The 26,689-nt window shown below is 50.0% G+C and overlaps 1 protein-coding gene and 1 non-coding gene across 3 annotated transcripts in view; both read right to left on the bottom strand.

Annotated features, from left to right (window-relative positions):
- Positions 1-1,256: 1,256 nt before the first annotated feature.
- The window catches only part of NCAN (neurocan), a 40,012-nt gene continuing 14,579 nt past the window's right edge, over positions 1,257-26,689 (bottom strand). The window contains exons 8-15 of one of the 2 annotated variants that reach the window (XM_009193947.3): positions 25,188-26,543; positions 19,046-19,162; positions 17,856-17,969; positions 14,665-14,823; positions 13,044-13,126; positions 8,036-8,180; positions 4,587-4,769; positions 1,257-3,719 (exon numbers count right to left, since the gene is read on the bottom strand). In XM_009193947.3, coding sequence (XP_009192211.1) covers positions 3,574-3,719; positions 4,587-4,769; positions 8,036-8,180; positions 13,044-13,126; positions 14,665-14,823; positions 17,856-17,969; positions 19,046-19,162; positions 25,188-26,543 — 2,303 coding nt within the window. In that variant the 3' untranslated portion in view covers positions 1,257-3,573. The remainder of the gene's footprint in view (positions 3,720-4,586; positions 4,770-8,035; positions 8,181-13,043; positions 13,127-14,664; positions 14,824-17,855; positions 17,970-19,045; positions 19,163-25,187; positions 26,544-26,689) is intronic. The other variant, XM_009193946.3, reaches the window with a different exon arrangement.
- LOC116271762 lies at positions 20,015-20,122 on the bottom strand. The gene has a single exon (XR_004180516.1). It is a non-coding gene; the product is annotated as a U6 spliceosomal RNA (small nuclear RNA).

Consider the following 26,689-nt stretch of genomic DNA (forward strand, 5'->3'; position numbering starts at 1 on the left):
GCATCACCACGCATGGCTAATCTTTGTATGTTTAGTAGAGACAGGGTTTCACCATGTTGGCCAGGCTGGTCTTGAACTCCTGGCCCCATGTGATCTGCTCAACTTAGCCTCCCAAATTGCTGGGATTACAGGCGTGAGCCACCAGGCCCAGCCATCTTTTGTTACATTTGTTTATTCTCTTATATTTTTATGCCCTTTCTTGTGAATCTAGATGTTCTTGCAAAATGTGTATTATTTTATTGAGTCTATGTTGTAGTTTTAGAGCTGCTATTTCCTTTTTTGTAAACATTTTCTTTATATCTTTTGCCTGCTTGGCTACTGGATTTGTCTTTTTCCTATTGATTTGTGTGAGCCCTTCCTTTTTTTCTTTTTCTTTTTTCTTTTTTCTTTTTTTTTTTGAGACAAAGTCTCTCTCTGTTGCCAGGCTAAAGTACAGTGGCACGATCTCAGCTCACTGCAACTTCCGCCTCCTTGGTTCAAGTGATTCTCCTGCCTCAGCCTCCTGAGTAGCTGGGGCTACAGGCGCATGCCACCATGGCCAGCTAATTTTTTTTTGTTTTTTTTTTTTTTTTTGAGACGGAGTTTTGCTCTGTCACCCAGGCTGGAGTGCAGCGGCACGATCTCAGCTCACTGCAAGCTCCGCCTCCCGGGCTCACGCCATTCTCCTGCCTCAGCCTCCCGAGTTGCTGGGACCACAGGTGCCCACCACTACGCCCAGCTAATTTTTTGTATTTTTAGCAGAGATGGGGTTTCACCATGTTAGCCAGGATGGTCTTGATCTCCTGACCTCGTGATCCGCCCGCCTCGGCCTCCCAAAGTGCTGGGATTACAGGCATGAGCCACCGCGCCTGGCCTAATTTTTGTATTTTTAATAGAGACGGGGTTTCACCATGTTGGCCAAGATGGTCTCGATCTCTTGACCCTGTGATCCGCCCAGCTTGGCCTCCCAAGGTGCTGGGCGCGTGAGCCACCGCGCCCGCTCCCTTCTGCAAGAGGACTTTTGCTTTTGCTCTTTCCTCTGAGTGGAATGCCTTTCCTTTCTTTCTCTCCTCATCTAGTTAATGCAACTTCTCCTTTAGATTCTATTCCCCTCCCCTGGGAAGGCTTCTCTGACCACCCACTAAAGACCAAATCTTCTCTGTTCACCACTATCTCCCCAGCACCCAGTACTAGATCACCCTGGATCACAATAGCTGCTCAGTAAATACTTGCTGAATGAATGAATGAATGAATGAATGAATGAAGGCATCAGGTGGTGACAGGCAGGTTGAACTGTTAAAAAATTTATTAAAATGTCCAAGAAGTACATTAATATCCACAGTGTCAGATACCACAGACTCACAGAACACTGCAGCTCACAGCAAAACCAGCAGGACTCAAAGCCGTTCACACGCACACACACTCATGCGTGCCACGCACATGGCACACGCAGACACACACGCACATCCCAAAGGGAAAGATCAAAAGACAAACCACTCACTTTAGAAAAGACCAGAGCCCCCTCCCACCGTGGAGCCGAGGTGGGGGCAGGGCAAATGGCTGAGGGGGCGCAAGGGCAGGCAGCATAAACCAAGACCCCCCAAAAAACATTGCATCCCCAGACCCCTGCATCCCCAGCCCCCCACAAACAAAGGAAAATTTTTGTGTGACATGGATGACCAAAGATGTGTTATTATTATTATTTTAAACTAAGAAGAGTTATCAAAGTAAGAAGACAAACCTGTATCCCTGGGTTTTCTGAATAATAACCATAATAAGATAGATGTCTACAGGGAGGAAGATTGAAGACAAAGATCAGGGTTCAGTTTACACTTCTTAACCATCTCCTAAATGTGTATGAGGGTGCAATTATGTTTCAGTCTCCTCTCCAGAGTCCAGAGCAGGATTTGGGTCAGAGCCAAGATAGGAGTTGGCTCTGACTCCTGGATTTGGAGTAAGGATCTGGTGATGAAGATCAAGTATAAGGAGAGCCACAGTTCCTTACTCCAAATCCTTACTCCTGTCGTGGTTGTGACTTCAAGCCAGTACCTTTCCTTTATATCTGAGCCTCAGTTTCACTGTGTGTAAAATGGGAAAGTAACAGTTTCTAAGTCAATGGGCTATTGAGAAAATTCAAGGAGATTGTATGTAAATCCTTAGCATGGTGTCTACTTCTTAGTTGTCAATGGTCATTATTACTTCCCAGAAGGGATTCAGGCTCAATTAACACATTTCTTTCTTTACTGAACCCCTAGGAGGTCCATGCATTTTCTTATTTTTCTTTCCTGAAGAGGGCCATTTTCCACAGTGTTTTTAACCCTAATCCACAGATTTTACCCAGACTGCTGAAAGTGGGTAACAGACATGGAGGAAAAGCTGTGGATCTTTCCTGCCAGAGATGAGGGAACTGGATCCTGGCCTCTGGTGTGGAGAGACCTTCCACAGGTTGCACATTTGGGGGAGGAAGATAAGGTGAGTTATTTCCCACTTAAAAAATTAAAATCTACAAGAGAAAAATGTGTATGTGTGTGTGTGTGTGTGTGTTTCAGTTTTAACACTGAGCATCTCTCTACAATATGACCGCAGGTAGGTGTCACTACTTCAAGTTTTAAGTGTTTCTAGACCACCAGGCAATGGCCAGGGAAAAGGGTGGGGTGGGGCAGGGGTGGGACCCAGGGCAGGGGCACTACCAATGTCTGCTTGAGGACTGGGTACGGGCACTGGGCTAGAAAACTTGGCAGCACCTCCTTGGTCCAGGAAGGAGGTTCTTTGTCTCCCTGAGAGATGGAGGGGGAAGAAATCTGGGCTCATCTAGCCCTAAATATCCTCTCGTCTATTTGTGTGAAAGAGATTAATCACACATGCAGAACCACCAAATCTCAGCACTGGACTAGACCTGGAAGGGTTAGCAATACACTCTCCCTCCATCACCTACATATTGCTTTGATTATTCTCACTCCTAACTCTGACGGCATGGAGGGAGGTTGTCCTAAAAACATCCTTAAAATGCAGTACATCGGATTTCCACACTGTATGTGTTTATCCACCAAGACCAAAGACGGAACTTGGGCTGAAGCCCAGGGTAAAGGGAGAGCTGTTGTCAGGTTCAAAAACAGTGTGCTTCTGTGTAGCCTTCTATTCCCAAAGCTAATGACCCTACGTCCAGGCTTCTTCCTGGATTTAAGAATTCAGCCAACATTGACTAAGTCTGAATTTCTGGTGTGAAAAGCAATTCCTTCATGTGAATGCAAACATACACTCATGCACCCTCATCAAGGCCTGCTTCAATCAGCCTGGCAAACAAGAGACCAGACCAATGAGCTTTGCTACTTGTGCTTCCCTCAGCTGGGAGACGCTCCCAGAGTTCAGCCAGACGAGAATGGACTTTTCAGACACCTGGCTCCACCTGCCAAGAGGATCTTGCGTATGTAAAAAAAGGGAAGAGGAGCTTTGTACAAAGGATTATGTGTGGGGGGATGTGGTTTGGGGTTCGGGGACTTCTGGACTCTCTTGTTTCTCTGGGTTCTGTCTCCCCAGGGGAAGGCTCCAGAGGAGGCGTGGGAAAGGTGTTGTGCTTTCTTTTTTTCTGGTTCTTCAGCAGAAATTTCCTTCATCCTTCTCCCAGTCCTCCGTTGGGTGTTTCTTGTGTTTTCTGCGCTCCTTGTGGGATTTGTGGTGGTGATGCTGGTGGTGGTGTTGGTGGTGGTGGTGGTGTCGCCGCATCCGATGTGAACGTCTGGCTGCAGGGAAGTGAGGGAGGACAGGGAAGGGACAAAAGGTGGTGAGAAGCAGGTGGCCTGATGCAGTGGGTCTCCTCAGGAGAGAAAGTAGAGGAAAGCGGCCAGACATGAGGGCTCATCCCTGTCATTCCAGCACTTTGGGAGGCCAAAGTGGGAGGATCTCTTGAAGCCAGGAGTTTGAGACCAGCCTGGGCAACACAGCAAGACCCTGTCTCTACAAAAATCAAAAAATTAGCCAGGCATGGTGGCACATGCCTGTAGTCCCAGCTATTTGGGAGGCTGAGTTGGGAGGATCCCTTGAGCCTGGGAAGATGAGGCTACAGTGAGCTGTGATTGAGCCTCGCACTCCAGCCTGGGCAACAGAGTGAGACTCTGTTCCAAAAAAAAAAACCAGGCCGGGTGTGATGGCTCACGCCTGTAATCCCAGCACTTTGGGAGGCTGAGGTGGGCAGATCACCTGAAGTTAGGAGTTCAAGACCAGCCTGGCCAACATAGCGAAACCCTGTCTCTACTAAAAATACAAAAATTAGATGGGCATGGCGGTGAACACCTGTGATCCCAGCTACTCAGGAGGCTGAAACACAAGGATCGCTTGAACCCAAGAGGTTTCAGTGAGCTGAGATTGTGCCACTGCACTCCAGCCTGGGCAACAGAGCAAGACTCCATCTCAAACACACACACACACACACACACACACACACACAAATGAAGGAAACATCAGACAGGCTGGTAAGTTCTTACTTATCTGCAAGGCTGTATTATCAGGCAGACATTAAGCCAGATCAATGCGTGGAGTAATAGGATGTCTTAATTGGAAACTAGAAATACCAAAAACCTATGTTGAAGTCTCTGGGAGAAGCTACTTACGTTTGGTGCAGACAATTTGGGGCCTGTCCCACTTGCCATTGCTCCGGCATCGAATGGTGGCCACATGGTGCTGGGCAAATCCTTCATTGCACTGGTACCTTACAGTGGCATGGACATTGTACTTGGCCTTGCGGGTACCGATGAGTGAGGCATTCTCCACTGCTGGAGGGGGACCACAGAGCACTGGGACAGAGGAATCTCCGGTGAGAGAGGTGCTCACATCTGGGCTAAACTAGTTGTTGTTGTATGAGACAGAGTTTTGCTCTGTCACCTAGGCTGGAGTGCAGTGTCGCACTCTTGCCTCACTGCAACCTCCGCCTCTCTGGTTCAAGCGATTCTCCTGCCTCAGCCTTCCAAGTAGCTGGGATTATGGGCACCAGCCTGTAATCCACACCTGGCTAATTTTTGTATATATTTTTTCTTGTTTTCAGACAGGGTCTCACTCTGTCTCCCAGACTGGAGTGCAGTGGCGTGATCTTGGCTCACTGCAACCCCTGCCTCCCATACTCAAGTGATTCTCCTGCCTCAACCTCCCGAGGAGCTGGGATTACAGACATGCACCACCATGCCTGGTTAATTTTTGTATTTTTAGTAGAGACCTGGTTTCGTCATGTTGGCCAGGCTGGTCTTGAACTCCTGACCTCAGATGATCTGCCCAGCTTGGCCTCCCAAAGTGCTGGGATAACAGGTGTGAGCCACTGTGCCTGGTTCTTGTTGTTTTTAAAAGAGGGTCTTCCTCTGTCGCCCAGGCTGGAGTGCAGTGGCACAATCACAGCTCACTGCAGCCTCAACCTCCCAGGCTCAAGGGACCCTCCCAACTCAGCCTCTCAAGTAGTTGAGACTACAGGTGCACACCACCAAGCCTAGTTAATTTTTTGATTTTTTGTAACGATGGGGTCCCACTATGTTGCCCGGGCTGATTTTGAACCCATGGGCTCAAGCGATCCTCCCTCCTCGGCCTCCCAAAGTGCTGGGATGACAGGCATGAGCCACCATGCCTGGTGGCCGTAAACTTGTTTTGAGTTTTATTGGAAATGATACCTGCCTCAGCACGTCAACAGGTCTTTGCTCAGTTCTGATCTCACAGGGCTGGAAGTGACTGTGTCTGTCTGTCTCTTCTACCCAAATCAGCAGCTCCTTAGGGACAGCAACCTCCTGGCACACCTCACTATCTAATTCTTAGGTAGTGCACAATGGGAGTGAAGGAGACAGAAGGCAAGAATAATTATCTAAGCAAATAAAAGGCTGGGTGCGGCAGCTCACACCTGTAATGCCAGCACTTTGGGAGGCTGAGACGGAAGGATTGCTTCAGTCCGGGAGTTTGAGACCAGCCTGGGCAACACAGCAAAACTCCTGTCTCTACAAAAAAATTTAAAAATAAGGTCTGGATGTGGTGGCTCATGCCTGTAATCCCAGCACTTTGGGAGGCCGAGGTGGGCAGATCACAAGGTCAGGAGATCGAGACCATCCTGGCTAATACGGTGAAACCCCAAAATACAAAAAATTAGCCAGGTGTGGTGGTGGGCGCCTGTAGTCCCAACTGCTGGGAGGCTAAGGCAGGAGAATGGCGTGAACCTGGGAGGCAGAGCTTGCAGTGAGCCAAGATCGCACCACTGCACTCCAGCCTGGGCGACAGAGCAAGACTCCATCTCATAAATAAATAAATAAATAAATAAATAAATAAATAAATAAGCCAGGCATGGTGGTGTGCACCCATAGTCCCAGCTACTGGTAAGACTGAGGTAGGAGGGTTACTTGAGCCCTGGAGTTCAAGTGATCTGCAGTGAGCCGTGATAATGCCACTGTACTCCAGCCTGGGCAACATCGCAAGACCCTGTTACAAAACTAAATACATGAATAAATGGGGAGGGGGGAGGATGTGAAAATTGACAAAGAAATGGAAGCAAACACGAACAAAAGTATAAGAGAAAGGGGGACATACAAATGTATACAAATGATTTCTTTCATATATAAAGATCTCTTAAAAATCAGCAAGATCAAGTCAGTTCATAGGGAAAGACATACATGCCAACAGCCTGTCAACATATAAACAGTTGGTTAGGCCAGGCATGGTGGCTCACACCTGTAACCCCAGAACTTTGGGAGGCTGAGGCGGGCAGACTACTTAAGGTCAGAAGTTTGAGACCAGCCTGGTCAACATGGTGAAACCCCATCTCCACTAAAAATAAAAATAAAAAAAATTAACCAGGTATGGTGTGTGCCCATAATCCCAGCTACTCGGGAGGCTGAGGCAGGAGAATCGCTTGAACCTGGGAGGCGGAGGTTGCAGTAAGCTGAGACTGTAACACTGCACTCCAGCTTGGATGACAGAGTGAGACTCCATCTCAAACAAACAAACAAAAAACAATTGGTTATTCTCATCCTTAAAGGCATGCAAACTAAGATAACAATGAGATACTATCTTCCTCACTTAGATGAACAAAGAACAAAAGTTTGAGAATGTGCAGAGTTGGCAAGGGTGGGAGGAAACAAGCACTCTCACACGCTGATGGAAAGTGAGAACTGGCTGGGCTGACATTTACCAACTTAAAAAGATGAAAGCCGGCCGGGCGCGGTGGCTCACGCTTGTAATCCCTGCCCTTTGGGAGGCCGAGGTGGGTGGATCACCTGAGGTCAGGAGTTCGAGACCACCCTGCCCAACATGGCAAAACCCCCGTCTCTACTAATAATATAAAAATCAGCTGGGCGTGATGGCATACACCTGTAATACCAGCTTCTCGGGAGGCTGAGGCAGGAGAATCACTTGAACCTGGGAGGTAGAGGTTAAAGTGAGCTGAGATCACGCCACCGCACTCTAGCCTGGGCAACAAGAGTAACACTGTCTCCAAAAACGTAAATAAATAAATAAAAATAAAATAAGAATAAATTTAAAAATATATATATAATGCCACCCACCTCGGCCTCCCAAAGTGTTGGGATTATAGATGTTAGCCACCCCGCATGGCCTATTTCCAGAACTTTTTCATCACGACACACCAAAATTCTGTATCCATTGGGCACTAGTGACTCCCTCTTCTCCCGACCCCTGTCCCCTAGCAAACACTAATCTACTTCCTCTATCTAAATTTGCCTACTCTGAATGCTTCATGAAAAAAAAAATGAATCAAGCCTGGGCACAATGGCTTATGCATATGATCTCAGCACTTTGAGAGGCTGAGGCAGGCAGATTACTTGAGCCCAGGAGTTTAAGACCAGCCTGGGCAACATGGCAAAACCCCATCTCTACAAAAAAATACAAAAATTATCTGGGCAGGTTGGTGCATGTCTATAGTCCCACCTACACGGGAGGCTGAGGCAGGAGGATCACTTGAGCCCAGGAGGTGGAGGCTGTGATGAGCCATGATTATGCCACTGCATTCCAGCCTGGGCAACAGAGAACCAGTGAGCAAAAGTGACAGAGAGGAAAAGGAGCAGGGGGCACCGCATACCTGTGCCCTTCTTGCAGACATAGGGTAGGTTGTAGTTGCAGGGGACATCGTTCCAGCGCCCGCTTTCATGTGCCACCATCACCACACAGTCCTCGCCACCCGCAAAGAAATTGTCCGGCTGGTTCTCTCGCCAGTTCTCGAATTGCTGCAGGAATAGGGGGCGGGGAGTTGTTCAGGGGACCTCTGTTGCAGCCCAGGTTCTGGCACTTCCTGCTGTGGGACTCCCCTGGCCAGACCCCTCAAACTCACAGGGATTCAGTGTTCCCATCTCTACAATGGCCACTGTCCTGCCCATCCTGAGGGGGGCCACCACTGTCATCCAGGCCACCATTCCTGTGGCTCGGAAGCTGCATCATCCCCCTCCCTGGTCCTCCTGCCTCCCTGGGTGCCTGGCCGCACCCAGTTCATTTTCTTTTTTTTTTTTTTTTTTTTTTTTTGAGACGGAGTCTGGCTCTGTCGCCCGGGCTGGAGTGCAGTGGCCGGATCTCAGCTCACTGCAAGCTCCGCCTCCCAGGTTTACGTCATTCTCCTGCCTCAGCCTCCCGAGTAGCTGGGACTACAGGCGCCCGCCACCTCGCCCGGCTGGTTTTTTGTATTCTTTTAGTAGAGACGGGGTTTCACCATGTTAGCCAGGATGGTCTCGATCTTCTGACCTCGTGATCCGCCCGTCTCGGCCTCCCAAAGTGCTGGGATTACAGGCTTGAGCCACCGCGCCCGGCCACCCAGTTCATTTTCAACATAAATCAGTGTTAGATAAATGGTGGGACAAGGCCGGGCCTGGTGGCTCATGCCTGTAATCCTAGCACTTTGGGAGGCCACGGTGGGCAGATCACTGGAGGTCGGGAGTTCGAGACCTGCCTGGTCAATATGGTGAAACACCGTCGCCACTAAAAATAAAAAAAAAAAATTAGCCAGGTGTGGTGGTGTGCTCCTGTAATCCCAGCAGGACAATTTCTTGAACCCGAAAGGCAGAGGTTGCAGTAAGCCAAGATTGCGCTATGGCACTCCAGCCTGGGCGACAAGACCGAGACTCCGTCACACACACACAAAAAAAGATAAATGGTGGGACAAATGGTGATCTCGGCCCGAAGTCCAGGAGGACTTCCCTAAGGAGGCAATGTGAGAGTTAAAGAATCAAAGATGGTAAGGATTCAAGGCCGAGCACGGTGGCTCACGTCTGTAATCCCAGCATGTTGAGAGGCCAAGGGGGGCAGATCACTTGAGGTCAGGAGTTCAGGACCACCTTGGACAACAAGGTGAAACCCTGTATCTAATAAAAATACAAAAATTAGTCGGGCATGATGGTGCACGCCTGTAGTCCCAAGCTACTCAGGAGGCCGAAGCAGGAGAATCGCTTGAGCCTGGGAGGCAGAGTGAGCTGGGTTGCACCACTGAACTCCAGCCTGGGTGACAGAGTGAGACTCTGTCTCAAAAAAAAAGAAAAAAAGTAGTAAGGGTTCAGACAGGGAACAGCATTCCTAGCAAAGGGAACCACCAGTGTGAAGGCTCAGAGGCAGGACTGAACTTGAACTTGTTCTGCTTGAGGAACAGACAAAGCCTAGTGAGGCTGGAGCTGTGCGATGGGGCTGGAGTATGCTCAGAGAGTGGAGAGGGACCAGATCTTGCATTAGAGGAAAGGAGGTGAATTTTTAGAAACTGTGGCAAAATATATATAGCACAAAATTCCTAATTTTAACCATTTTTGTTTTGTTTTGTTTTGAGACAGAGCCCAGGCGGGAGTGCAGTGGCGCGATCTTGCTCACTGCTACCTCCACCTCCCGGGTCCTGGTTCAAGCAATTCTCCTGCCCCAGCCTCCCGAGTAGCTGGGATTACAGGCATGCGCCACCATGCCCAGCTAATTTTTGTATTTTTAGTAGAGATGGGGTTTTCCCATGTTGGCCAGGCTGGTCTTGAACTCCTGACCTCGTGATCCACCCACCTCGGCCTCCCAAACTGCCGAAATTACAGGCTTGAGCTACCACACCCAGCCAATTTTAACCATTTTTACGTGTGCAGTTTATTTTTATTTTTATTTTTTTGAGACAGAGTCTGTATTACTCAGGCTGGAGTGCAGTGGTGCGACCTTGGCTCACTGCAATTTCTGCCTCCCAGGTTCAAGAGGCGGTGTGCAGTTTAATACATTAATTACATTCACAATGTTGCATAACCTGCAGTTTAATACATTAATTACATTCACAATGTTGCATAACCATCACCATTATTTCCAGAACTTTTTTTTTGAGATGGAGTCTCTTTCTGTCACCCAGGCTGGAGTGCAGTGGTGTGATCTTGGCTCACTGCAACCTCCAGTTTCCGGGTTCAAGCGATTCTCCTGCCCCAGCCTCTGAGTAGCTGGGATTACACATGCGCTCCACCACGCCCAGCTAATTTTTGTATTTTTAGTAGACACAGGGTTTCACCTGACCAATAAGTCAGGCTGGTCTTGAACTCCTGACCTCGTGATCCACCTACCTCGGCCTCCCAAAGTGTTGGGATTACAGGCGTGAGCCACCCCGCGTGGCCTATTTCCAGAACTTTTTCATCACGACACACCAAAATTCTGTCCCCATTGAGCACTAGTGACTTCCCCTTCTCCCGACCCCTGTCCCCTGGCAAACACTAATCTACTTCCTGTCTCTAAATTTGCCTACTCTGAATGCTTCATGAAAAAAAAAAATCATACAACAGCTGGCCTTTTATGCTTGGCTCATTCCATGTTTTGTTTATTATTTTATTTTATTTTATTTTGGAGCCCGAGTCTCGCTCTGTCTCAATTTTTGAATTTTTTGTAGAGATGGAGTTTCGCCATGTAGCTCAGGCTGGCCTCGAACTCCCAACTTTAGGTGATCCACTCGCCTTGGCCTCCCAAAGTGCTGGGATTACAGGCATGAGCCACCCACCGCACCCGGCCTGTTTTGTTTTGTTTTGTTTTGTTTTGTTTGAGACAGCGTCTTGCTCTGTCACCCAGGCTGGAGTGCAGTGGTGCAATCATAGGTCACTGGAGCCTCGAACTCCTGGACTGCAGCGATCCTCCTACTTTGGCTTCCCCAAAGTGCTAGGATTACAGGTGTGAGCCACCACACCCAGCCTCTTTTTCTTTCTTAGTATAAAATTTTTTTGTTTTGTTTTGTTTTGTTTTTTAGAGATGGAGTCCTGCTCTGTTGCCTAGGCTGGAGTGCAGTGATGTGATCTCGTCTCACTGCAACTTCTGCCTCCCGGGTTCAAGTGATTCTCCTGCCTCAGACTCCCAAGTAGCTGGGATTACGGGTGCGCGCCACCATGCCCAGCTAATTTTTGTGTTTTTAGTAGAGATGGGGTTTCACCACATTGGCCAGGCTGTTCTGGAACTCCTGACCTCAAGTGATCCGCCTGCCTCAGTATTCCAAAGTGCTGGGATTACAGGCGTGAGCCGCTGTGCCCGGCCTGTTTGTATAAATTTAAAGGGTACAAGTGCAATTTTATTACATGCATATGCATATAATAAAATATATATTGTCTACTGGCAAAGTCTTGGCTTTTAGTGTATCCATGACCCGAATAATGTACATTTTTGTACCAGTTTGAATCTCTGTTTTCAATTCTTCTGAGTATGTATCTAGGAGTAGAATTGCTGGGTCATATGGTAACTCTATGTTTAACTTTTTATTTTTATTTTTATATTTTTAGAGACGGGGGTCTCACTGTGTTGCCCAGGCTGGATTCCAATTCCTAGGCTTAAGTGATCATCCCGCCTCAGCTTCCCGAGTAGCTGAGACTACAGGCGCGTACCACTGTACCCAGCTTCTATGTTTAACTGTATGAGGAACAGCCAGATTTTTACATAGCGGGAGAAGGGGAATTTTTATCTTGAGAACAATGGAGAGTCTGGAAGGGCTTGAAGCAGGGAGGATGCTGACCTAATATGTTTTTAGAGACAGGGTCTCGCTCTGTCACCCAGGCTGGAGTGCAGGTCACCGCAGCCTTGAACTCCTGGACTCAAGTGATCCTCCTCAGTCTCCCAAAGTGCTTGAGATTACAAGCATGGGCCACCAGCCTGGCCTAGAAATTTTATATATATATATATATATATATATATATATATATATATATTTTTTTTTTTTTTTTTTTTTTGAGATGGAGTCTTGCTCTGTCGCCCAGGCTGGAGTGCAGTGGCGCGATCTCGGCTCACTGCAAGCTCCGCCTCCCGGGTTCATGCCATTCTCCTGCCTCAGCCTCCTGAGCAGCTGGGACTATAGGCGCCTGCCACCACGCCTGGCTATTTTTTTGTATTTTTTAGTAGAGATGGGGTTTCACCATGTTAACCAGGATAGTCTCAATTTCCTGACCTCGTGATTCACCCGCCTTGGCCTCCCAAAGTGCTGGGAGTACAGGCATGAGCCATCACACCCGGCCTATATATATATATATTTGTTTTGTTTTGTTTTGTTTTGTTTTGAGACAGAATCTCGTTTTATCATCACCTAGGCTGAAGTGCAGTGGCGTTTTTTCGGCTCACTGCAACCTCCACCCCACAAGTTCAAGCGATTCTCGCACCTCAGCCTCCCGAGTAGCTGGGATTAGAGGCATACGCCGCCACGCCCGGCTAATTTTTATATTTTTAGTAGAGACGGGGTTTCACCATGTTGGCCAGGCTGGTCTCAAGTGATTTGCCCACCTTGGCCTCCCAAAGTGCTGGGATTACAGGCGTGAGCCTCCATGCCCAGCCTAGAAATGAGAATATTTGAGAGACTATGGCTGGGGAACCAGGCAGAGTGAGTAGGGGAGGCGTCAGACCCTAGTCTCAGGTTTGTAACCTCTGCAGCTGGGTGGGCGCCGTCTGTTTACCTGGGCTGGGGAAGTCAGGGGAGAAGGCCTTTACTTGAAGCTCCTTTGCCAACTCCAGCATCTTAGAGCCACTAGAGACCTTTGACACCCAATGGCGATAACTTTGCACAAAAGGGTAAACTGAGGCCAGATGGCAGGCCTGATGCAGCTCAGCAGCCTAGGCCTGCAGCCCCCGCCACTCACCAGCCCGGTGTTGTCCGTCCACTGGAAATCCCTCTCCACGATCCTGTCGTTCAGGCCGATCCACGTGTTTTCGTGCCCAAAGCCTGCAGGGTCGGGGGTTGTGGGTCTGGGTGTTCACCCATGCCTTTTCCAGCCCAGGGCGGAGGCGCAGGTGAGATGGGGTAGGGTATGGGAGGAAAGAATTCCTCACCTTCCCCAGCCTGGAGGTGGGCTGGGTGGGGGGAAAGATCTAGAAGGTGGAAATCAAAGGGGAAGAGGCAGGTACAGGGATGGAGGAGGATCCAGAGCCCCTTCCTCAGCCTCTCTATGGGCGGGGGGCCGGGTGAGGTATGTGTGGGAGGGGAAGACCCAGTCCCTTCCTCAGCCTGGAGGTGGGCTGGAGGTTGAGGTAGAGAGCAAAGGAGATAGAAGTGAAGTTTACAGACGTTAAGGAGGACACGGGTGCCCTCCCCCAGCCTCTGTAAGAGGCTGAGAGAAGGTGGAAGATGAGTGGAAGGAGGAGGAGAAGGAGAGAGAAGAGGGAGGACTAGGAGGGAGGAGGAGAAAGGAGTGAGGAGTGAAAGGGAGGAGGGGCAGGAGTAGGAAGAAGGATGGGGAAGAAGTGGTAGGAGGAGATGGGAAGGGAGGAGGAGAGAGCAAGGAGGAGGAGGGTCGGGGGGCAGGCATGAACCCCTCTCCCAGCTTCAGTGTAGGCTGCAGGTGCGTCCTCACCCCACCCTCCGAAAGCAAGGACTCTGGCTACCCTCTTTTAGAGGGGTGAGGCATGGGAAGAACCGGAATTAGGCCCAGGCTATGCCAGGGTTTGTGGCCAGGAGAAGCAGGAATAAACCCAGGCACTGTCACATCTTTGCAGAAATGAGAAGTAGGGGACAGGAGACACCAGTGGGCGCTGGATGGGCAGACAGGTGAGAAGGCGCGAGCCAGTCACTCAGGAGGGAGTGGCCCGGTGGGATACGTCAAGGAAAAAGAAACAAGCGAACCAGGGAAGGAAGAAACGAAGGAGTCAACGAGGGATAGGATGGCAGCAAACAGAATAAACAGAAATGGATGGATGAGCAAAAGGCAGAAGGATGATGAATAAATCAATAAGTCCCAGATTACATGAATGCAACACGTGTCTCTCTCCTAGGTCTTTGCAAGGCTCATTCCTTATTTCATCCAACACATCACAGGTACTTCCCCCATCACCCTCCATCTCCTGGCCCTGTTTTGTTATCAGCACACATAGGATCCGTTGAATTACAGTATAGACTTATTCACTTAGATATTTACTTGTTTGTCTATATCCTCCCCAAGAAACGGTCACTCCCTGAGGACAGAGGAAAGTCAGCATTGATCACTGCTATGCTGTGTCAGTGTTCCTGGAATGGTGCCTGGCACACAGCAGGTGCTCAGTAAATATTTGGTGAATGAATGAATGAATGAATGAAGTGAATGTATGAATTAACAAGTGAATTGACAGATTTCATGCATTAAGAAGCAGTCAGCGCTTGCATTAATCAACACAGCTTTGGAAAGGTGACGTCTTGAAAACCAGGGAAGGGATGCCCTGGCAAAAGGGCTACAAGTGCCACCCCTGCCCACCCTCCAGGCAGGTGGCCCCCTCCCCCAGAGCCCCTACTATTAATGAAGCTGTGCTCCTCTGGTGAGTGGACGCTGGTCAGGTGGCCGGAGCGGCGGCGGCAGTCCCTCTCGGCATCTTCCCATGCCCTCCGGTGGGCAAAATAGCGGTAACAGTGGCCCTGGAACTTGTGCCAGCTGCGGTCACAGCCCTCGGTGTCTGGGAGATGGGATAGGAGCGTGAGGGGGGGCTGGCCTTGGCCCAAGGCCTACCAGCGTGAGCACAGCCAGCCCACCAGAGAGAGGGCCCAATCCAAGGTCACTGCGGGGCGAGATCACCCCTCTCCCCATGCCTGGCCCCTCCTCCTGAGGCTCTGCTCTCCCGACCCTTTCACCTCCCATATTGACTTCTTTTTTTTTGGACAGGGTCTCACTCTGTTGCCCAGGCTGGAGTGCAGTGGCACAATCTCGGCTCACTGCTACCTCCGCCTACCACACTCAAGCAGTCCTCCCACCTCAGCCTCCGGAGTAGCTGGGATTACAGGCATGAACCATCGTGCTCAGCTAATTTTTGTACTTTTAATAGAGATGGGGTTTCACCATGTTGGTCAGGTTGATCTCAAACTCCTGGCCTCAAGTGATCTGCCCACCTCAGCCTCCCAAAATGTTGGGATTACAGCCGTGAGCTACCACACTGGCCAAATCTTAACGTCTTGTCTTTGTTTCTGGAAGAGATTTAAGTGGGAGATCAGTCCCTGACACCCCCTCTCATTCCAATGCTGAAGTCTCCTTCTGTGATGTCAGGGCCACATCCTTTGTATGGACATGGGAGCTCAGACATTTCTCCACAGAAGACATACAAATGGCCAACAAGCACATGAAAAGATGCTCATTGTCAATGTCAAAACCACCATGAGATACTTCACACCCACTGGGATGGAGATATATATATATCTATTTTTGAGATGGAGTCTCACTCTGTCGCCCAGGCTGGAGTGCAATGTCTCGATCTTGGCTCACTGCAGCCTCCACCTCCCAGGTTCAAGCAATTCTCCTGCCTCAGCCTCCTGAGTAGCTGGGATTACAGGCGCGTGTCACCACGCCTGGCTAATTTTTGTAATTTTAGTAGAGACAGGGCTTCTCCATGCTGCCCAGGATGGTCTTGATCTCCTGACCTCATGATCCGCCCGCCTTGGCCTCCCAAAGTGCTGGGATTACATATAATTTTTTTTTTAAAGGAAAAGTAGGCTGAGGATGGTGGCTTAGGCCTGTAATCCCAGCATTTTGGGAGGTTGAGGCTGGTGGATCACTTGAGGCCAGGAGTTCAAGACCAGCTTAACCCCATCTCTACTAAAAATTAAAAAAAAAAAAAAAAAAAGTTGAGTCAGGTGTGGTGGTGGGTGCCTATAGTCCCAGATACTGGGGAGGTTGAGGCATGAGAATCACTTGAACCGGGAGGTGGAGGTTGTAGTGAGCCGAGATCACACCACTGCACTCCAGCCTGGGTGACAGAGTGAGACTCTCTCAAAAAAGAAAAAGAAAAAGAAATTAAAAAAATAAAAATTAGCCAGGCATGGTGGCACGAACCTGTAGTTCCAGCTACTGGGTAGGCTGAAGCAAGAGGACTGCTTGAGCCTGGGAGTTCAAGATGACAGTGAGCTATGACTGTACCACTGTACTTTCCAGCCTGAACACAGCATGAGAAACTGTTTCAAAAAAAAAAAAAAAGACCAAGCACAGTGGCTCATATTTGTAATCCCAACACTTTGGGAGGCTGAGGCAGAAAGATCACATGAACCCAGTAGTTTGAGAGCAGCCTGGGCAACATGGCAAAACCCCATCTTTAAAAAAAAAAAAAAAAAAAAATTAAACCTAGAGTTACCATATGACCCAGCAATTCCACTCATCCATCAAACCATGAATAGATAAACAAAATGTGATATAGCCATACAATGGAATACTACTCAGCCATGAAAAGGAATGAAACACTGATTCATATTACAACACAGATGAACCTTGAAAACATGCCAGGTGAAAGAAGCCAGACACAAAAGACACATATTTTGAGATTCCACTCATATGAAATGTCTAGAACAGGCAAATCCACAGAGACAGAAAGCAGATTAGCGGTTGCCAGGGTCTGGGGAATGGGAATAGGGAGTGACCGCCTAGTGGGCACAGAGTTTCTTTCTGGGGTGCTGAAAAAGTTCTGGAACTAGAGAGAGGTGATGGCTATACAACATTGTGATTGTACAGAATGCCACTGAAATGTACACTTTAAAATGGTTGATTTGGCCGGGCTCAGTGGCTGTAATCCCAGTAGATTGGGAGGCTGATGTGGACAGATTGCTTGAGCTCAGGAGTTCAAGACCAGTCTGGGCAACATGGTGAAACCTTGTCTCTACAAAATATACAAAAATTAGCCAGGCATGGTGGCATGTGCCTGTAGTCCCAGCCTACTGGGGAGGCTGAGGTGGGAGGATCACTTGAGCCTGGGAGGTCAAAACTACAATGAGCCAAGATCGCACCACTGTACTCCAGCTGGGGTGCCAGGGTGAGACTCTGTCTCAAAAAATAAAATAAATTTAGCTAGGTGTGGTGGCGTGTGCCTGTAATCCCAGCTACTAGGGAGGCTGAGGTAGGAGAATCACTTGAACCAGGGAGGCGGAGGTCGCAGTGAGCTGAGATCACGCCACTGCATTCCAGCCTGGTGACAGAGCGAGACTCTATCTCAAAAAAATAAAGTAAAATAAAATAAAATGAAATAAAATAAAATAGGGCAGGCACAGGGGCACATGCCTGTAATTCCAGCACTTTGGGAGGCCAAGGTGGGTGGATCACCTGAGGTCGGGAGTTCAAGACCAGCCTGGCCAACATGGCAAAACCCCGTCTCTACTAAAAAATACAAAAATTAGCCAGGCATGGTGGCGGGCGTCTGTAATCCCAGTTACTTGGGAGGCTGAGGCAGGGAGAATTGCTTGAATCTGGGAAGTGGGGGTTGCAGTGAGCCAAGACGGCATCATTGCACTCCAGCCTGGGTGACAGAGTGAAATTCCATCTCAAAAAAATAATAAAATAAAATAAAATGGTTAATTCTATGTCACGCACTGTTTGTCTAAAAAAATAATTTATCTTGTGTCAGGCTCACAGCCATGGAACTGGAGGCAGGGACCTGGAGTATATGGGGAAGCCTGTGGCTGGGCACCCAACCCCACTCTTGGAACTGTTTCTGGGGTTGCAACAGAAACTCACCTTTCTCGCAAAGGCTGCCCCCATAGCTGGGGAGGCAAAGGCAGACAAAGCCGTTGACCTCATCGATACAGGTGCCTCCATTCTCACAGGGGCTGCAGAGGCAGTCATCAATGTCTGGCAGAGAGGAGAAGAGATTGAGTCAGAGGTCAGCTTCCCCTTGGCTCGGAGCCCCCACTGGAAACTAAGCAGAAGATGGGGTCATAGTCCTACCATCCATCCTGGACCTGAGTGCAGCAGTCGCAGTCTGCACAGATGGCCCAGTGACTCTGCAGGCAAGGGGGTGGAACCTCATACAATTAACATAAATTAGCATTAATGAGAGCAGATGCCATTGGGGCAGCTGAGAGCCAGGATGTGCAGACTATTCTCCCTGACTCTAGAGAAGTGAAGATTATACTCTCAAAAACAGGCTCATAGAAAGCTGAAGTTGGAGTCTCTTTTACGCATTTGCAAAGACTTGCACAGAGTCACAAAGCTGTTTGTGGGTAAAGCTAGATATTCATTGAGTTCTTCTTCTACCGGTCCATGTGTAGACAGTGCTTGAGGCACGTATGGCACTGGGCAAGTCACTTTCCCTCCTTGAAACTCAGCTTATTTTTTTGAAAATGGTAATAATAATGGGCTCCTACTCAAGGGTGATTGTGAGTAGGGAAGCAATAGAAGAGCTCAATAAATTATATCATTTATATTTATTGTTATAATTCTGTAATCAGTCTTGTGATTATGAAGGTTGTGAAGTCAAGATGATGCACAGAGCTCAAGAAATTATGTCACTTATACTTGTTGTTGTAATTTCATAAGTGGTAGTATTTCTTGTGTTGGGCTTTGAAGCTAGCACCCAACAGTTCTGGTGGCAGTGCTTATACCTCCCACCCACCCAGGAAAGGGCAGGATCCCCAAAGGGCCTTTGCAGGGAGGAGTCTCGTACATATCATTCCTTTGTCTTTCCCTTCCCGCCTCTGACTGGTAGTAATGGGAGACAGCACACCAGAGATGAATGCTCAGCTGTTTGATTCTGGATCCACTAACTGGGCTGATTTAGCTGGATGTTAGGACTGGGGTTTGGGAATGGAGCATCTGAAACCAGCTTTTTGTGATCTCTGAATTCTGAGGGCATGGCTGCTGGAGTACAACCCAAGGCTCTGGAGTCAAACAAATTCAGATTCAGATCCTGAGTCTGGGGTACTCACCAATCTCACAGTTCTCTCCGGCGAAGCCCTGATCACAGCTACAGCCATACATGGTGCCATTGGCATTACATGTCCCTCCATGAAGACAAGGGTTGTTCTCACAGGGATCTGAGTGCGCTGCAGGATGGATGGGTAGTATGGGGAAGAGTCAAACCACAGATCTTTTGCCTTCCTAGAATCAAGACTCCAGGCCCCCAAACTGCTCTAATCAAACCCTCCCTATGGAGTCCTCTTTATAACTTCCCCAACCAGTGGTCACCAACTCCCTCTCATATGCCCCCTGTTATGAGGAGTTTACTCCTTCCAGAAACTGCCCCAAAGCATCTGTGGACTTCCCTGCCTGCAGCAAAGTCCTTCCTCAGCCTGAACTGGAATGGGGCTCCCAGAGACCAGGGCTGCCTGAAGGACCTCGTAGAATGTTTCTCCCAGAACACAGGCTTCTGTGTCCTCCCTGACTTAAGTGTCCTTCCCCTCCTTTGGGCACACCCTGTTCATCACTGTGCTTCTCACAAACTGGGACACAGGAGTGGACATAGGTTCTAGCCTGGGCGACATAGTGAAAAAAAAAAAAAAAATCCTCATCCTGCCCCAGCCAACACAGATCCTTTCAGGGCAGCATCTGACCATTCCACTGCACAGTGGAATTAAATTTTTAAAAAATTAAATTAAAAAACAAAAAAGAGGCCAGGCACCGTGGCTCACGCCTGTAATCCCAGTACTTTGAGAGGCCAAGGCAGGTGGATCACCTGAGGTCAGGAGTTTGAGACCAGCCTGGCCAACATGGTGAAACCCCATCTCTACTAAAAATACAAAAAATTAGCTGGGCGTGCTGGCAGGAGCCTGTAATCCCAGCTACTCAGGAGGCTGAGGCAGGAGAATCCTTTGAACGCTGAAGGCGGAGGTTGCAGTGAGCTGAGATCGCGCCACTGCACTCCAGCCTGGGTGACGGAGTGAGACTCCATCTCAAAAAAAAAAAAAAAAAAAAAAAGAATGAAATGCTTCATTTTTTGCACAGGGGCTGTGCTAATCTTCTCTGTATTGTTCTAATTTTAGCATATGTGCTGCTGAAGCGAACACTACTTTACTTTTTTTATTAGAACAATCGTTTCTTGTCTGTATCTCTCCCTAGAGCACTGGTGTTCCATATGGCAGCCACATATAGATATTCACGCTTAAATCAATTAAAGTGAAATAAAAGTAAAAACGTCATCCCTCAGTTGTCCTAGCCACTTTTCAAGTTAGCGTCGATAGAGAACATTTCCATCCCTGGGAAAGTTCTAGACTGTAGCTCTAGGACATCAGTTTTCAGAGGACAGGGGATTTGGTTTGAACACAGGGTCCGGGACAGAGCAGGCACTCAGTAATTGCTTGCTAAGGGAATGAAGGTGGCAGCTGGCCCTCCTGAGGTAGCTGAGGCCTGTCCCTGGGGTGACCCCATGGATGGCAAAGGGGCTTGTGGATGGCAGGGCCTGTGGCTGGACGATGGCCCTGCACGTGTGTGCACACGCACAGGGCTGCCAGGCGGCGGGACGCATGAGCCCCGCCAGGTGCCCTGCGCTGCTGACACCTGCCCACGGACTGGCGGTGACTCAGTCACTCGCTGGTACTGCATTTATTTTTGGCTTCATTAGCATTTCTTCTGCAAGCGGCGGGTGGGTAGGCGCCTGGGTCTCCCCAGCACTGCCCGCCAATCTCCGTCCTGCTGCCGCTGGCTTCATTGTGGACCCCAGGATCCAGAAAAGTATAAGACAGACCCAGCCTCAGCCCAGGTGCAGCTCCAACCACCGTTTACTTAGTGTTCCTGTGTGGTCGCCCTCCCACCTCTCTGACTGCCCCTTCTCTATTTATTTGGGCATTGAACTTCTTCCCTTCTGATCGTCTTTCCAGGGTTGATCCCCACATAGCCCCTCTCTTCTCTCACCACCACCCTAAGATTATTACTATTTTTTTTTTGAGACGGAGTCTTGCTGTGTCCCCCAGGCTGGAGTGCAGTTGCATGATCATAGCTCACTGCAGCCACAACCTCCCAGGGTCAAGCGGTTCTCCCACCTCAGCACCCCTGAGTAGCTGGGACCACAGGTATGCACCATGCTAATTTTAAAATTTGTTTTGTAGAGACGGGGTCTCACTATGTTGCTGAGGCTGGTCTCCAACTCAGAGCCCTGCTGAGGGCTCAAGTGATCCTCCCGCCTCAGCCTCCCAAAGTGCTGGAATTACAGGCATAAGCCATCACGCCCAGCCTCATGTACTTTTTTATGCCAATGAACTAAGCATTTCACAACCTAGTGACTGAGACAGAAGCCCTGTTTTCCAGCCAGGTGCGGTGGCTCTCGCCTGTAATCCCAGCACTTCAGGAGGCTGAGGCGGGTGGATCACTTGAGTCAGGAGCTCAAGACCAATCTGGTCAACATGGTGAAACCCCATCTCTACTAAAAGTACAAAAATTAGCCAGGGGGCCAGGCATGGTTGCTCACGCCTGTAATCCCAGCACTTTGGGAGGCGGAGGTGGGCAGATCACGAGATCAGGAGATCGAGACCACGGTGAAACTCCATCTCTACTAAAAACACCAAAAAAAAAATTAGCCGGGCACGGTGGCGGGCACCTGTAGTCCCAGCTACTCGGGAGGCTGAGGCAGGAGAATGGCGTGAACCCGGGAGGCAGAGCTTGCAGTGAGCCGAGATCTCACCACTGCACTCCAGCCTGGGTGACAGAGCAAGACTCTGTCTCAAATAAATAAATAAATAAATAAAATAACAAAAAATAAAAATACAGAAAATCAGCTGGGCGTGGTGGTGGGCGCCTGTAGTCCCAGCTACTCAGGAAGCTGAGGCAGGAGAATGGCATGAACCAGGGAAGCGGCGCTTGCAGTGAGCCAAGATCGCGCCACTGCACTCCAGCCTGGGTGACACAGCGAGACTCCGTTTCAAAGGAAAAAAAAAAAAAGAAAGAAAGAAAAATTAGACAGGCATGGTGATGCATGCCTACAATCCCAGCATCCCAGCTACTCAGGAGGTTGAGGCATGAAAATCACTGGAACTTGGGAGGCGGAGGTTGCAGTGACCTGAGATCACTACTGTACTCTAGCCTGGGAGACAGAGCAGGACACTATCTCAAAAAAAAACAAAAGAAGCCCTGTGTTCAGACAACCTGGATTCAAACCCCAGGCTTGACACTCCCTTAGTTGCATGGCTGCACAAGGTACTTGACCTCTCTGTGTCTGTCTCCCTATCTGCAAAGTGAGGATCACACTGGAGCTTTTCCCATAAGGACATTAAAAGGATTAACCAAGATAACTCCAGTAAAGTGCTTTGAATAAGCCAAGCACACTGGCAGTAACCCATAAATGTCAGCCTTTATGGATACAAGCGGCCCTGCCCCTGGGTCGGCCTGCCTCTGGGACATCTAAGAAAAAAAGATCTGCCAGGTGCTATGGCTCACGTCTGTAATCCTAACACTTTGGGAGGCCAAGGCGAGAGGATCGCTTGAGCCTGGGAGTTTGAGACCAGCCTGGATAACATAGGGAGACCCCATCTCTTCACACACAACCACACACACACACACACAGAGCTGGGTGTGGTGGTTGCATGCCTGTAGTCCAAGCTACTGGGGAGGCTGATGTGGGAGGATCACGTGAGCCTGGGTGTAGTGAGCTATGGCTGCCCCACTGCACTCCAGCCTGAGCAACAGACCAAGACCCTGTCTGGAAAAAATAAAAAGAAAAAAAAGCAAAATAAAATAGATCCCCCCCCAACACAGCCCAGAGGTGACAGGCTGGATGATGAAACCTGCATCAGCTATTTCCATCATCATGACACTTTGCCTTCAAAAAAAGGGGCACTGGCCGGGCGCGGTGGCTCAAGCCTGTAATCCCAGCACTTTGGGAGGCCGAGACGGGTGGATCACGAGGTCAGGAGATCGAGACCATCCTGGCTAACACGGTGAAACCCCGTCTCTACTAAAAAAAATACAAAAAACTAGCCGGGCGAGGTGGCAGGCGCCTGTAGTCCCAGCTACTTGGGAGGCTGAGGCAGGAGAATGGCGTAAACCCGGGAGGCGGAGCTTGCAGTGAGCTGAGATCCGGCCACTGCACTCCAGCCTGGGCGACAGAGCGAGACTCCGTCTCAAAAAAAAAAAAAAACAAAAAAACAAAAAACAAAAAAAGGGGCACCAACTTGGGCAACATGGCAAAACTCTGTCTCTACAAAAAATACAAAAATTAGCCAGGCCTGGTGGTGCACACCTGGTCCCAGCTACTTGGGAGCCTGAGGCAGGAAGATCACCTGAGCCTAGGGAGGTCAAGGCTGCACTGAGCCATGATCCTGCCATTGCACTCAAGCCTAGGTGACAGAGTGAGACCCTTTCCAAAAAAAAAAGGCGGGGGCAGGGGGTTGCAATAGTTAAACGCCAATGGTGTTAATAAAAGTGCGTAACTCGACCGGGTGCCATGGCTCACGCCTGTAATCCCAGCACTTTGGGAGGCCGAGGTGGGTGGATCACCTGAGGTCAGGAGTTTGAGACCAGCCTGGCCAACATGGTGAAACCCCCGTCTCTATTAAAAATACAAAAATTAGCCAGGCATGGTGGTGGGAGCCTGTAATACCATCTAATCAGAAGGCTGAGGCAGGAGAATCACTTGAACCTGGGAGGTGGAGGTTGCAGTGCGCCGAGATCACACCACTGCACTCCAGGCTGGATGACAGAGTGAAACTCAGTCTGAAAAAACAAACAACAACAAAAAAGTGTGCAACTCAGAAAAAAAGACTTATTAATTCGCTGCTTGTTTTGTTTTGTTAGTTTGATTTGAGGCAGGGTCTCGTGGTGGAGCTATCATATCTTGCTGCAGCTTGGCTAATTCCTTTTTATTTTTAGTAGAGATGGTGTCTTGCTGTGTTGCCCAGCCTGGTCTTAAACTCTTGAGCTCAAGTGATTCTCCCACCTCAGCCTCCCAAAGGGCTGGGATGACAGGCATGAGCCATTGCATGCAGCCACTTTTTCATTTGTTTGTTTTTAAATTTCATTTGGCCAAAAAACTCAGCTTCATCTGGCAGGACCTAAGAAGGGCTGGAATTTGCAGACTGAGCTGAGGCCGACCTGGCCCCAGGGAGAACAGGGCAGCTGATTTCTCTGGACGCTGCTGGCCACAGAGTAGTTAAGACTCAGGCTGACTTGGGCTCCAGTTGAGGTTTGACCACTGATTAGTCAAGTGGAGTTGTACCTCCCTGAGCCTCGGTTTGCTATCTGTAGAATGGGGATGATCCTCGCCCCTTGTGTGCCTTCCCAGCACCCACTTTCCCTGTGGCTTGAGGCCCCCCATGAGTCAAATCACTGAATTCCAGTTCCCATTCACATTTGTCCAGGAAACCGTCCCTGCCACGCCTCCCTCTGGCCTTGCCTGGGGGGCGTCTGTGTCCTGCTCTGTCTTCCCCAGACTCGGGGAATCCTGGAATGCCAGCCCCTGGGCGTCACACCACTGTTCAGCACAAAGCAGATGTAGACATGGCTTGTAACTGAACTCATTCCCTAAATCAGACTCTACTCAATGCCTCGCCACTCCCATATTTTGTTTTTGTTTTTATTCTGTTTGAGATGGAGTCTCACTCTGTCACCCAGGCTGGAGTGCAGTGGTGCGATCTGGGCTCACCGCAACCTCCGCCTCCCGGGTTCAAGCGATTCTCATGCCTCAGCTTCCCCAGTAACTGGGATTACAGGTGTGTGCCAACACACCTGGCTAATTTTTATATTTTTAGTAGAGACAGAGTTTCGCCATGTTGGCCAGGCTGGTCTTGAACTCCTGACCTCAAGTGATCTGCCCATCTCGGCTTCCCAAAGTGCTGGGATTACAGGTGTGAGGCACCGCACCTGGCCACTCACCACTCTCAAATTTTGTTCCTTGGGATGTATGCTCTGTGTCCAAAATTGTTCAAGTGCTACTTCATCTCCTGGCCTTTGCCAGTACTCGTTCCTCTGCCAGGAATGTCATTTCTGAAATTCAACTCCACCCGATAAGCTCCTACCTCCAGCGTCATGCCCCACTAGAAAGCTTCCAGATCCTCAGGGACAACCATTCCTCTCTGCTCTGGGCTCCCCCAGCCCCTGCCCCCCAAGCCCTGACCATTCAGAGTCCTGGGACTCTGTACTCACCCTCCTCCGCACCCTCATTCGTAGGGGTCCCTGACAGGGCTGGCTCCTCTCCACTTGCCACCTCCTCCCAGAAGCTCTCTACGCCTGGACTCCCTGCCAGGACCTCCAGTTTGAAGTCCTCTATGCCCAGGGTGACAGGCAGCAGGGTGCTGGAGGGGTCCCACGGTACCGTAGGCTCCCCTGAGGAAACTAAGGCAGACTCGCCCACGCTGGCTGCAGTCGGTGTCCCAGGAGGAACAGCCGGTTTCCCCAGGGGGCTGCTCTGATGAGGAGGCGCTAAAGTTCCTGATGTTCCCTGGGTCTCCACCTGATCCTCTGGCTCTGGGTGGGGTTGGGAGCTTGAGGAGGCCAGTGTAGACACGGCTGGAACTCCAACCTTGTCCCCCTGCTCGGTCGTGAGGGACGTCACAACGCTTGTATCCAGGGCCACCTGAGGGCTCAAGGTGGTGCTTTCAGCTTCTTCAAACGACTGGGATCCAGGTTCCCAAATTCCACTAGCATCACTGGGGGCTGGCGTGACTGTGGAATCCTTGGGATTCACAGTGGGTCCTTCATCTGTAGCAACCCAAGGCTCCAAACTCGGGGTGACTTTGGGTACCAAGAAGAGTCCAGGGCTTCCCGAGGGGGCAGATGGGGAGCTTGCACCCGGCCCTTTGCTGTACACTGAGGGCCAGGGGTCCTGTACCTCATCTACAGTGGCCTGCAAGCCAGAAGTGGGGCTTTCTGCTGTGTCGAAGACCCCAGACTCAGACCCCGAGATGCCCCTGAGGCCCGTTAGCTCCGTGGCAGTCTCAGTGGGGACAAAACCTACAGCCACATTCCTGTTTACAGAAGGCCATGGGCTGGAGCTGGGGTGTTCAACTTTGTGGACCTGAGCAAGGCTGGTCTCCCCAATTTCTCTGAAGTCTGGCCTGGGGGACTCAGGTGTTGTGGGCATGGCCTCTCCACCCTGTCCTGTCGGGGTCGAAAAGGGAGGCAGGGAATACACCTTGGTCTCTGCAGCAGGGGAAGGTGGAGCCGTGGCCGTGGCCTCACCATGTCCCTCAACTCTACTGGCCTCAGTGGAGACGGAGGTGGGGTGTGGTAGCATCCACTGTTTGGGACCACGCAGCATGGCCATCATAGGGAGATCTGGGGAGGTGGCCAAGGGGGATGCCTCCCAGGGGGCAGGGCTCGGGGCTGAGACAGTGGCCTCCAAGGGGGACCAAAACAGGTCTGGGGTGGCTGGCCTGGCACTGGGGCCCTCGGCTTTCTCTAACTCCGGGACAGGGGCCCTGCTGTGGCCTGAGATGCTGGGTGGGACCATGGTCGGGGGCCACAGCCAGGGCTCTGGGGAGCTCTTGCCACCAGCAGAACCTGCAACAACATCAAGGCAGTCATTATAATGATCTCTCAGCAGCCCCTTTGGTGGGACTCCAGGCCCAGTGGAGAGGGGGCTTCTGGGGCCAGAGTACCCAGCTGGGATTCAGAGCTTCCTCCCTCATCCTGAGTGTAGCCATGGC

The sequence above is a fragment of the Papio anubis genome, chromosome 20 (genome assembly GCF_008728515.1).
Source record: "Papio anubis isolate 15944 chromosome 20, Panubis1.0, whole genome shotgun sequence".
In the NCBI taxonomy this organism is placed as follows: domain Eukaryota; kingdom Metazoa; phylum Chordata; class Mammalia; order Primates; family Cercopithecidae; genus Papio; species Papio anubis.